At 43.5% G+C, this 12,684-nt stretch overlaps 1 protein-coding gene across 1 annotated transcript in view; it reads right to left on the bottom strand.

Moving 5' to 3' along the window:
- Window positions 1-9,052: 9,052 nt before the first annotated feature.
- LOC145356007 (protein PML-like) overlaps window positions 9,053-12,684 on the bottom strand; it is a 45,869-nt gene continuing 42,237 nt past the window's right edge. Inside the window, exon 10 of the mRNA XM_080208561.1 lies at window positions 9,053-10,833. Within this exon, the coding sequence (XP_080064687.1) occupies window positions 10,013-10,833 (821 nt within the window). The 3' untranslated portion in view covers window positions 9,053-10,012. The remainder of the gene's footprint in view (window positions 10,834-12,684) is intronic.

The following is a 12,684-nucleotide window of genomic DNA, read 5'->3' as shown; positions in this document are numbered from 1 at the left end:
CAAGCAGAGGGAACAGAATGGAAATTTCGCATATCACTTCTGTAAGATAACTTTCTGTTCCTATTCAAAGCACTGAAAAATTGAACCAATGTTTGAGAATGAATGTTATTATTGAGGAATTTCCATTTTACCGCAAGATTGAACAAATCCCCAAAATCTAGTATAGTACAGAGTGATCATTATTCCACATATACAGAAAAGACCAGCAAATACTCATACAAATGGTTCAGATCATCAACCATTGTAATTGTAGTCAGCATTCATACAGATGATGAAAGGATGAAGGATCTGACAATAACAAAATAAAGCCATGAACACATGGCATCATGGTGCATATTCTTCTCTAAAGGATAACAAAGACAGAGCTACACAACACATTATAGGGTATAATACAGCCAATCGGAACCTAACTCAGCATCCCAAGACTGCCAAATAATGAAAGGATACTCTAGAAAAAGGGAAACATCAGGATACCACTATCGACACAAGGTGTGGCAGTATACACCCTCGTATACTGGAGCCAGTAAGCAAAGGATTCTTACACCACACCAAAACTCATAACACCACAAACCTCGCTCCTCTCCAGCCATATCAGAGGCACTGTTCAGGCCCCACTATCACCAGAAAATTTAAAACATTTTCCTCCAAGGAAACCCTACCAACAAGGAGAAGAAAAATTATCAATACATCCATCAATGGGATATCTCGAGGAGAGATATAATTCTCCTGATAAGTTAAGGAAACCCTCTAGATTTGAACGTAACAAACCAGAGCCTGTATCAGCACCTCACCCACCCAGGTAAAGAAAGGAGATCCCAGAAGGAAGGACATCAGGATTAACCAATAGATGTCACATGTGGTCTCTTTCGCAGTGTACATTTTTGAAAAAAGGATACCAGGAATGGAACTGCAAAATCTCATAAGAAACAGAATTTCCACTCCCCCAAGGAGACCAAACCTCAAGAAAGGGGACAGTTTGGAAGACCACTAAATGAGGGTCACCTATTCCTCCGACTGAAGAAAGACTCTCAACAACGCTGAACTGAAGCATCTTAACCCCTCAATGGTGCAGAAATTATTGGAAGCAATTGTAAGAGACAGAATTAATCTGCATTTGGAAAGGCAGGGTTTAATCAACAACGTGATAGTGAAGGTAAGCGTCCATGGAATCCAAGGAAATTTAACAAATTGAATCCAAAATTTGTCAAGTAGCAGGAAGCAGAGGGTGAGAGTCAAGGAGTGTTTTTCGAACTGGAAGACTGTATGCAGTGGGTTCCCACAGGGATCAGTGTTGGGATCTTTGATGTTTGTGGTTTACGTAAATTATTTAGAATTGAAAGTAGGACAGTTGATCAATAAGGTCGTGAATGATACAAAAATTGGTAGGGTGGTAAATAGTGAGGAGGATAGCCTTAGAATATAGGAGGATATAGACAGGCTGGCCAGATGGGCTGATCAGTGGCAAATGGAATTCAACCTGGAAAGGTGTGAGTTGATGCATTTGGGCAGGACAAACAAGACAAGGGAAACCTTGGGAAGCATCGTGGATCAGAGGAACCTTGGTGTGCATGTACAGTGGTCCCTTAAGGTAGCAGGACAGATGGATAAAGTGATGAAGAAGGCATATGGTACATTTGCCTTTATTAGCTGAGGCAGAGTTTAAGAGGGAGATATTCTTGAACTATATAAAACACCATAATTAGAGTATTGTGTGCAGTTCTGGAATCCACATTACAAGAGAGATGTACCACTGGAAAAGGTGCAGAGGAGATTTACCAGGATGTTGCTTGGGCTGGAGAATTTTGGTTATGAAGAGAGATTGGATAGACTGGGGTTGTTTTCCTTGGAGTAGAGGAGACTGAGAAGGCACATGATTGAAATGTTTAAAATTATGAGGAGCATGGAGAGGGTAGATAGGAAGAAATTTTTCTCTTTGGCGGAGGGATCAATGACCAGGGGCATAGATATAAGGGGCAGGAGGTTTTGAGGGGATGTGAGGAAATACTTTGTCACACAGAGATGGTGGGAGTCTGGAACTCACTGCCTGATAGGCTAGTGGAGGCAAAGATCCTCATAGCATTTAAGTATTTAGATGTGCACTTGCAATGCCAAGGCATACAATGCTATGAATCAAATTCTGGAAAATGGGATTAGAAAAGTTAGGTGGAGAAGGAAAGGAGAGAGTGCAGAATGTAGTGTTCAAGTCATAGCTAGGGTGTAAAGAAACATCAATTTAATACGAAGGAGGTCCATTCAAAAGTCTGATGGCAGTAGGGAAGAAGCTGTTCTTGAGTCAATTGGTACGTGACCTCAGACTTTTGTATTCTTTTCCCGATGGAAGAAGGTGGAAGAGGGTATGTCTGGGATGCGTAGGATCCTTGATTATGCTGGCAGCTTTTCCGAAACAGTGGAAGTGTAGACAGAGTCAATGGATGGGAGGCTGCTTTGCGTGATGATTTGGGCTTCATTAACAACCCTTTATAGTTTCTTGAAATCTTGGTCAGAGCAGGGACCGTACCAAGCTGTGATACAGACAATGATGAGACAGAGTACAGGAATGAGATACAGAATCTGGTGAACTGGTGCAGCAACAATAATCTCTCTTCAACAAAATGAAGGAGATTGTCATTGACTTCAGGAAATGTAGAGGAGAACGTAGCCCTGTCTACATCAACGGGGACGAAGTAGAAAGGGTCAAGAGCTTCAAATTTTTAATTAAAAACTTCTATTAGCATGAGTGAAAAGTATTGTTTCTTGCACGCTATACAGACAAAACATACCGTTCATAGAAAAGGAAATGAGAGAGTGCAGAATGTAGTGTTATAGTCATTGTCAGGGTGTAGAGAAAGATCAACTTAATGCAAGATAGGTCCATTCAAAAGTCTGATGGCAGCAGGAAGGAAGCTGTTCTTGAGTCAGTTGGCATGTGACCTCAGACTTTTGTATCTTTTTCCCAACGGAAGAAGGTGGAAGAGAGAATGTCCAGGGTCCGTGGGGTCCTTGATTATGCTGGCTGCTTTGCCAAGGCAGTGGGAAGTGTAAACAGAGTTAATGGATGGGAGGCCGGTTTGCATGATGGATTGGGCCACATTCACGACCTTTTGTAGTTTCTTGCGGCCTTGGGCAGAGCTGTCCCAAGCTGTGATACAACCAGAAAGAATGCTTTCAACGGTGTGTTTATAAAAGTTGGTGAGAGTCATAGAAGATTAAGGAAATCTGGCATGTCAGCTAAGAGGCATGGGTGGGCTTTCTTAACTGGGGGACCAGGACAGGTTGTTGGTGATCTGGACACCTAAAAATTTGAAGCTCTTGACCCTTTCTGCTTCGTCCTCATTGATGTAGACAGGGGCATGTTCTCCAGTACGCTTCTTGAAGTCAATGACAATCTCCATCATTTTGTTGACATTGAGGGAGAGATTATTGTTGCTGCACCAGTTCACCAGATTCTCTATCTCTTTCCTGTACTCTGAGAACCGACCCACTATGGTGGTGTCGTTAGCAAACTCAAGAATCGAGTTGGAGGGGAATTTGGCCACACAGTCATAGGTGTATAAGGAGTATAGTCAGGGGGTGAGAACACACAGCCTTGTGGGACACCTGTTTTGAGGATGATCGTGGAGGAGATGTTGTTGCCTCTCCTTATTGATTGTGATCTCTAGGTTAGTCTTTGGGTTACCATCTATGATAGGTAAGTTGTTGGAAAGTATTTTGAGACAGAATCTACAGGCATTTAGAGACTAAGGACTGATAAGGGACAGTCAGTATGGCTTTGTGACATGGAAAATCATGTCTCACAAATTTGACCGAATTTTTTGGAGGGGTAACCAGGAAGGTAGATGAGAGCAATTCAGTTGATGTTGTCAATATGGACTTTAGCAAGGCCTATGACAAGGTACCGCATAGTAGGGTTGTTGCATAAGGTTAAATCAGCTGGCCTGCTGATGATTCTACCTAACATTGAAAGTTTTGAAGATTCCAGTTGGTAAGTAGAGCTTCGATTTCTTTTCTTCCTTGAAAATAATTTAATCTGTTCCTCATTGCCAGTATTCTTTCCTGTTACGTACTGCACTCTCAGAACAAAAGAACTTGGAGTTGTAGCATGTGAGGTTGGTTGCAAACAACAATGCAGGTTTATTGAATAGCTCTACAATGGCTTGATCTAGACAGAGGAAGAGCCTGCAAAGCAACTGATAACACCACAAACTATACACTTGACTAGACTCTCAGAGTGACCATGCAACAACACAAGTCCAAATATGTAACACTTTCCATCAGTAAAATTGTTCAATATTCAGAAAACATCCAAACGTTACCTGAGAGGGAACTCCCAGCTTCTCTTCACGACTAACTGTCTTCTTAATTCACCCTCTCCTGCCCACTCCAGCCTCACCTCCAAGAATAAATGCAATGTGAGTATGGGGTCTTTTTCGTTACAAGGATCAAGACGATTGGATCAGCTGTCTTTGCTATTTTGATCCCTTCCCCAGAAAAACGGGACCAACTTCCTGTGTTGACTGTAATTGAGATCTCTTCCTCACAGCTCTATAGGAGTACTGTACCTTCACCGACAGATTGCAACGGTTCACAAAAACGCCTCATCACCAAAAAGGCAATAAATGTTGACCCTGTCAGCAATACCCACATCCCACAAATAAATAAATGCATAAATTAATTAAAATTAGAGGGATCTGGATTTCAGTTAGCCAGGGGACCAACTTTGGTTCAATGAAGAGTACAGGAGGACATACCAAGAGCAGCATGAGGCATAACTAAAAATGAGTTGTCAATCTGGCGAAGCTGCAACACAGGACTACTTGAATGCCAAACTATGGAAGCAGCATGCATTAGAGAGAGCTAAGTGATTCCACAAGCCCACAGATCAAATCCAAGTTCCGCAGTCCTGCTACATCTAGTCATGAATGGTGACAGACAATTAAACAACTCACTGCAGATGTGGTCTGCACAAATATTACCATCCTCAACGATGCGGGAGCCTAGCACATCAGTTTAAAAGATAAGACTGAAGCATTTGCATCAAGCCTCAGTCAGAAGTGCCAAGTGGATGATCCATCTCAGCCTCCTCCAGTGGTGCCTTACAGATGTCAGTGTTCAGCCAAGTCGATTCACTCCATGTGTTATCAGGCCATCTTCAAGTTTATCTGGAGATCAAAGATGGATCGCGTCCGGAGGGAAGCGATGCACAAATCTCCGGAGATCGGAGGAAAAAACGTTCCCAACGCCACCCTCATCCTGATGGCCACCTTTGTGTGTGGCTGCATCAAGCTGTGCGTTGATCCTCGGTACACTAACAGCAAGTGCCACTACTTTTTGAGGTTCTACCTGTCCCAAGTGTTGCGAAGGATGGGTCTGGCCACACTGCCGCGGAATGCTCCGAGTAGTTGGACCGTACCGCAGCACCTGTCCTTCATGGAGAAATTTTTCCGCAAACACACCTTTGACCACATGGCGATTAAGCAGTGGTCAGCGCGTAACGTCCTTGGGGCCCTGAGAGAAAAGGAGACGGCGGATCCTGTCGGATGGTTCCCTGAGCAGACTGTCAGTGTCATCTGGCGGAATGCCTCATCACCAGAACTGACAAACAGGCACCAAGATCTGGCTTGGCTGGTGGTGAGAAGGGCACTCCCCATCAGATCCTTTATGCACGCTCGAGGTCTCAGCATCACCGCATGCTGCCCTCGAAGCGGCTGTGGGGCTGATGAGACAGTCGCACACCTCCTTATGGAATGTGCCTTTGCAAATTAGGTCTGGACTGAGATGCAGTGGTATTTGTCGAGGTTCGTCTCGAGCAGCTCGGTGACGCAGGACTCTGTGCTCTACGGGCTGTTTCCAGAGAAGCACACCGAGACAAATATCAACTGCTGCTGGAAGGTCATCAACTCGGTGAAGGATGCACTTTGGTCCGCCTGAAACTTGCTGATCTTCCAGCTGAAAGAACTGTCCTCAACCGAGTGTTGCAGACTGGCACATCCCAAGGTCCAGGACTACGTGCTGAGGGACGCGCTGAAGCTTGGGGCAGCCCCGCAAAGGCAATATAGGGAAAGGCCACACTATAAGGCCTTTTAACGGAGGCAGACTGAGGGCCCAGGGACTGCAGAATACCCTCGACCTGCGTAACTGTGTGCCAATCTGAGCAATAACGGCACACGGTAATTTATTGAGGCATGTATATAGTTTTAAGTATTGAAATGTAATGACAGTAATTTGTATAAATCTGTAAAAATGTTTTGATTCTGCATTGTTTGCAATTCAAAGCTCTGTACATTTGCAATAGTTTAATTGAGATTTTTATGAATAAAGTATATTTTTGGGAAAAAAAATGTGCTTTCAGGGAACAACTGAAGGTGCTGGATTTGCAAGAGCTATAGGCACTGACAACATTCCAGCAATAGTACTGAAGTCTTGTGTTTCAGAGCTTGCCATGCTCCTAGCCAAACTGTTTCCAGTACAGTTACAACACTGGCATCTACCTAGCACTGTGGAAAATTGTCCAGGTATGTCCTATATATGAAAAGCAGGACAAATCCAACCCAGCCAATTACCGCATCATCAATCTACTCTTGATCATCAGTAAAGTTATCAGGCAGCATCTACTCAGCAATAACCTACTAACTGATGCTTAGTTTTGGTTCCACCAGGATCACTCAGTTCCTGACCTCATTACAGTCTTAGTTCAAACATGGGCAAAAGGGCTGAGTTTGAGAGATCAGCTGAAAGTGACAGTCTGCGACACCAATGCAACATTTGACCAAGTTGGACATAATGGAGCTCTAGCAAAACTGGAGTCAATGAGAATCAGAGGGAAAACTCTTTGCTGGTTGGAATCATACCTGGCACAGTGGAAGATGTTGTGGTTCTTGAAGGGGTCATTCACCTTAGTTCCAGGACATCACTGCAGGAGGTCCTTAGCATAGTGTACTAGGTCCAACCATCTTCAGCTGCTTCACCAATAACCTTCTCTTCATCAGGAGGTCAAAAGTGGGGATGTTTGCTGATGATTGCACAATGTTCAGCACCATTCGTGACTCCTTAGTTACTGAAGCAATCCATGTCCAAATGCAAGACATGGGCAATATCCAGGCTTGGGCTGACAACTGGCAAGTAATATTTGCAGTAAAAAGTCTCACAACACCAGGTTAAAGTCCAACAGGTTTATTTGGTAGCAAACATCACTAGCTTTCGGAGCACTGCTCATTTGTCAGTTGAGTGGGAATTCTGATCACAAATACAGCATATAAAGACACAAACTCAATTTACATGAATAACGATTGGAATGTGAGTCTTTACAAATTGTCAAATTTGTAGAGTCTTTACAAATATACAAATTGTGCGGAGGGTGTGGAGAGTCTGCAGAAGGATCTAGATAGGCTGGGCGAATGGGCCAGGAAATGGCAAATGGAATTTAATGTTGGCAAGTGTGAGGTGGTCCACTTTGGTAGGAAGAATGGTAGGAAGGACTGTTACTTACGGGGCGAAAAACTGCAGCAGGCGACAGTGCAGAGGGACCTCGGGGTCCTTGTGCATGAGTCGCAAAAACCCAGCTTGCAGGTGCAGCAGGTGGTCAGGAAGGCGAATGGGATGCTGGCCTTCATAGCGAGGGGGATTGAATATAAAAGTAGGGAGGTCTTGCTGCAGCTGTATAGGGCATTGGTGAGGCCGCAGCTGGAGTACTGTGTGCAGTTTTGGGCACCGCACCTGCGCAAAGATATTTTGGCCTTGGAGGGAGTGCAGAGGAGGTTTACTAGGCTGATACCAGAGTTGAGGGGGTTGAGCTATGAGGAGAGGCTGAATAAACTAGGCTTGTACTCGTTAGAGTTTAGAAGAATGAGGGGAGATCTCATTGAGACTTATAAGATGATGAATGGGATGGATAGGATAGAGGTGGAGAGACTCTTCCCGCTCAAAAAAGACAGTAGGACTAGGAGGCACAGCCTCAAGATAAAAGGGGGGCGGTTTAGAACGGAGTTGAGGAGGAACTTCTTCACTCAAAGGGTGGTGAATCTCTGGAATTCTCTGCCCGTTGAAGTGGTGGAGGCTGCCTCGCTAAATATTTTTAAGACGCGGGTTGATGGGTTTTTGATAAGAGAGGGGATTAAGGGTTATGGGGAGAAAGCGGGAAAGTGGAACTGAGCAGAGACAGATCAGCCATGATCTTATTGAATGGCGGGGCAGGCTCGAAGGGCTGGATGGCCTACTCCTGCTCCTATTTCTTATGTTCAACTAATCAAGTCTTAAAGGTACAGACAATGTGAACGGAGAGAGCTTTAAGCACAGGTTAAAGAGATGTGTATTGTCTCCAGACAGGACAGTTAGTGAGATTTTGCAAGTCCAGGCAAGTTGTGGGGGTTACAGATAGTGTGACATGAACCCAAGATCCCGGTTGAGGCCGTCCTCGTGTGTACGGAACTTGGCTATCAGTCTCTGCTCAGTAATTCTGCGCTGTCATATGTTGTGAAGGCTGCCTTGGAGAATGCTTACCTGAAGATCAGAGGCCGAATGCCAGTGACCACTGAAGTGTTCCCCAACAGGAAGAGAACAGTCTTGCCTGGTGATTGTCGAGTGGTGTTCATTCATCCATTGTCGTAGCAACTGCATGGTCTCCCCAATGTACCATGCCTCAGGACATCCTTTCCTGCAGTGTTTCAGGTAGACAACGTTGGCTGAGTTGCAAGAGTATGTACTGTGTACACCGCTCGATCAATCGTACAATCACAGCTTGTCACCATCTACAAGCCACAAATCAGAAGTGTGATGTAATACTCCCCACTTGTCTGCATGAATGCAGCTTTGACCACATTAAAAATGCTTGACCAAAAGGCCAATATTTATTGTCCATCCTTAATTGCCCTCGAGAAGATGCTGATGAGCCACTGTCTTGAACCATTGCAGTCTTTAATCACAGCATGGTCACTGAATAAGAGGGAACAGAAAATCTGACACATAGCCAGCACCTCCCTGAGTAACAAGATCAACCTGACAGTCAGTCAAAGACTCAAATGACCAACAGAACAAACACTAACCGACTTTGATCAAATTCAATGAAAACTCTTTATTTTAACAATTTGAAAAATATGTTTGCATTTTTATATTTTGAGATTTGTCACTACATAATTCTGCAGATTCAGAAATTTGGAAAAAACAATGCAATTCTATTTCATGACTTTACATAGAGAATAACCACTGTATACGAGAGTGCTTGAGGAGGCAGAGACATCAGTTAATTTATGGGAGTAGTACCTGGGATAAAGAGTGGTCTGAATGGTACCATTGAGGATGTATCTAAATGGTTTTGACTTTTGTGTGGGGGCTTCACCAAATTTGGGGGTTTTCTGTTTGTTTTTTCAAGGGGTGCAAACCATGTATGCCCTTCATACATGTTAATTCTGTGTGTCAAAAGTAACCTCGATGATGGGGTGTCCAGCGAGATGGCAGGGATCCCACAGTGATATCTTCTTGAATGGCCTGTGGTTATTTCAAATTTACTTGTATTTATACATCTGCCTGCCTTTATCAGATGAACTAAGAGGAATGTTGTATTAAGTTTAAGGTTCCCTCTGAGCTGTGTAGGCAAGCCATTACTGGAATGTTCCCTGACTGGGACTGCACAGTAAAGTTACTGAGCATGTCTGGCTGTGTAAAAAAAACTTATAGGGGTTGTGCTCCATGGCAGACATCTTAAGATGAGATCAGCAAAAGCCTCTCATGGAAACACACATTCATGAAATCTGCTGTTCTTAAGTTTGCAAAACAGTTCATATGATATAGGTACACCCACAGTGCTCTGGGTGGGAGTTCCAGTATTTTGACCCAAAGCCTAATGGACTTAATCCAGTACTGTGATGCTGAAGAGATTGACCCCACTATTGTATCCTACACTAAAGGACACAGCTCAGCAGACAATCTATAAACAGGAGCTTAATTCCTACATTCCACAAATGGATAACTTGATCTCCCACAGTGGTTACATTCAGCATAGCTGCTGGTTAACATTATTCTAGTCTTTCTCTACTTTTAGGCCATGTGTCACATGCCTTTGCCACTTATGCTGTGCTTTTTCAGAGCTTAGAAACTCTAAGTAGAACCGGATACTGTCAATGACCAGCTGAGGATTTGAGAGTCCAAAGTTGTCACTAGTACTGAACAGAATTCGGAGGCCAGAGTGTGGATCATTATAGTGAGCCATGCTTAGGATGGTCAAGCTGACATCCTTCAAAGCAAGATTATCAGCAACTAGACGGGATATCACTTGCTTTTCGAACAGTGGCTGCAGAGTTACTCTGCATTCCAGCTGAGAGAAAGAAAACCGACTCCTCTGGATTTGCCCAAGAGTGGGATTTAGATTCCAGTACAGCTGCTGCAAGGCTTTTACACTGTTCAGAGTTTCATCAAGAAATAATTCCCCAACACAGGGTGTGACTAAATTTTTCAGTTTATAGTTCTTGACCTTTGACCTAGGAACAATATCCCTGGCTAGCCATAATGTATCCAGGAATCCACTCACATATCTGGCAAACTGATCTTTCATGAAGAGGTCACCCCATGCCTTGTAAACAATTTGACAGTCACGGATCCAGAGGTTGTGGCCTGCTAACAGAGGCCTGTCCAGCGACTGCAGGAACTGCAAGAAAGTTACCATGGCCTCTTGGAGGCTGCAGGTGGGTTGAGGTTCTCCTCTCAAGTACAGGACTCCATCCATCACCTGTATTCCTGAAATGGCTGCTGCTCCTCCCGATATGTCACTGCTGGGCAGGATATACTTGTTGAAGATCTTTTCACCATTCACTGCTGACAGCTGCACAATATCGCTGCTTCCTTCTAAATACAAAATAATTATATACTGTGTGATGGTGAGATCATTAACATAACAAGAATTTTAATCCAGAGAGGCGTTTGTATCTAACCCCATGCTGTATCTGTCCTGGGAGTGTATTACGTAGACAGTGTAGCAGAAGCTTTACACTGTATCTAACCTCGTGCTGTACATGTCCTCGGAGTGTTTGATGGTGACATTGTAGCAGGAAATTTACACTATATCTAACCTCGTGCTGTACCTGTCCTGGGAGTGATTGATGGTGACAGTGTAGAGGGAGCTTTACTCTGTATCGAACCCCGTACTATACCTGTCCTGGGAGTGCATGCTGGTATTAGTATTGAATATCTAAAAAAGTTAAAGTTTGTTTATTAGTCATAAGTAATGCTTACATTACCGGGTCCTTGGCGTTGTGAAGCAGCAGTGCTAACCACTGTGCTACCATGCTGCTGCTGTGCTGAAAACATTGCCACTGATGTGGGGGAGAAAGGAGTACAGGGAGTTGAATTCAATAATGATTTTTTGTGGGGTGGGGGGGAACTGCCTTCCTGATGAGGGATTTATGATTCATCCAGGATTGGATTTTGAAAAAGCAGTTTGACAATACAGACTATGAAGAAAATGAGAGAGGTGGTTCTGAGGCAGATGTTGTCGGCATACACATAGGTGCTTTGCATTAGGATAATGCTGTCTTTGGGCAGCATGTGAATGAAAAATGGGAGTGGGAATGCCAAGGATAGATCCTTGGGGTACACCAAAAGTTACAGGAGTGGGGAGAGAAGCCATTGCAGGAAATGGTCTCTATGACTGAGTAAGTAGGAATGGAACCAAGTGAGGGTTGTTTCACCCAGCTGGATGACAGAGGAAACGCTTTGGAGGAAGTGGTTTAGGGAGGGACAGTTTACTAGTATCTAAGTCGGGGAGGGATGTCAATTTTTGACTTGGGCTGTTCCATATAAGCTACATCTACAGGAATCAATAACACATTCTTAAATACATACATTTACCATTTGACTTGGATTTACAATTCGCTATCAATCTGAGTCCTTCTAAGAAACAACCAAACTGGACAAACCACCAAAAGATCATATACCCCCAACTGAAATAAGACCCCCAGAGAACAAAAGACATGAATCCAATCAATGATCCCAGACACACTTCATTGGTGGTGTGGAGACAGTGGGAGGAATTTTAACCCCCAAACTCTGGATGGGAAGTTAAAATGTTAATGTTTTAAAATGCTGATTCAAGCTCGCCTACTTCTGGTTTCATCAAAGGTCAGACAAAGAACAGAAAAGCAATCCACTCTTGGAAAGAGGGTCAGTCATTGAAATGTGGGACCCAGACTAATTAATTATTTTGCTAACTGGAACCCTGATTAACCTACCTCTCATTAACCATTGGTGAATGTAGATTGGGGGTGCAGATTGGTTGGTAGGATGGCTGAGGAATAGTGGAGGATTTTTAAGGAGATCTTTTTTGGTACTGAGCAGAAATATATTCCGTTGGTAAAGAAGGACTGTAGGAGAAGGGATAACCAGCCGTGGTTATTGAAGGAAATAAAGGAGACTATTAAATTGAAAGCTGATGTGTTCAGAGCGGCTAAAAATAGTGGGCAATTAGAAGATTGGGAAAGATTTAAAAAACAACAAAGAATGACTAAGAAGGTGATAAAGAAAGGAAAGATAGAGTATGAAGCTAAACTAGCTCTAAATATAAAAAAAAGACAGTAAAAGTTTTTACAAATATATAAAGAAGAGGAGACTAGCTAGAGTGAATGTTGGACCCTTGGAGGACGAGAGGGGGGATTTAGCAGTGGGTTATGAGGAAATGGCTGAGGCCTTAAATAAGTTTTT

Source organism: Carcharhinus amblyrhynchos, chromosome 20 (assembly GCF_965287045.1).
Source record: "Carcharhinus amblyrhynchos chromosome 20, sCarAmb.v2.hapA, whole genome shotgun sequence".
Lineage (NCBI taxonomy): Eukaryota > Metazoa > Chordata > Chondrichthyes > Carcharhiniformes > Carcharhinidae > Carcharhinus > Carcharhinus amblyrhynchos.
The sequence above is the reverse complement of the archived record's forward strand: the minus strand, read 5'-3'. Positions and strand labels throughout refer to the sequence as shown.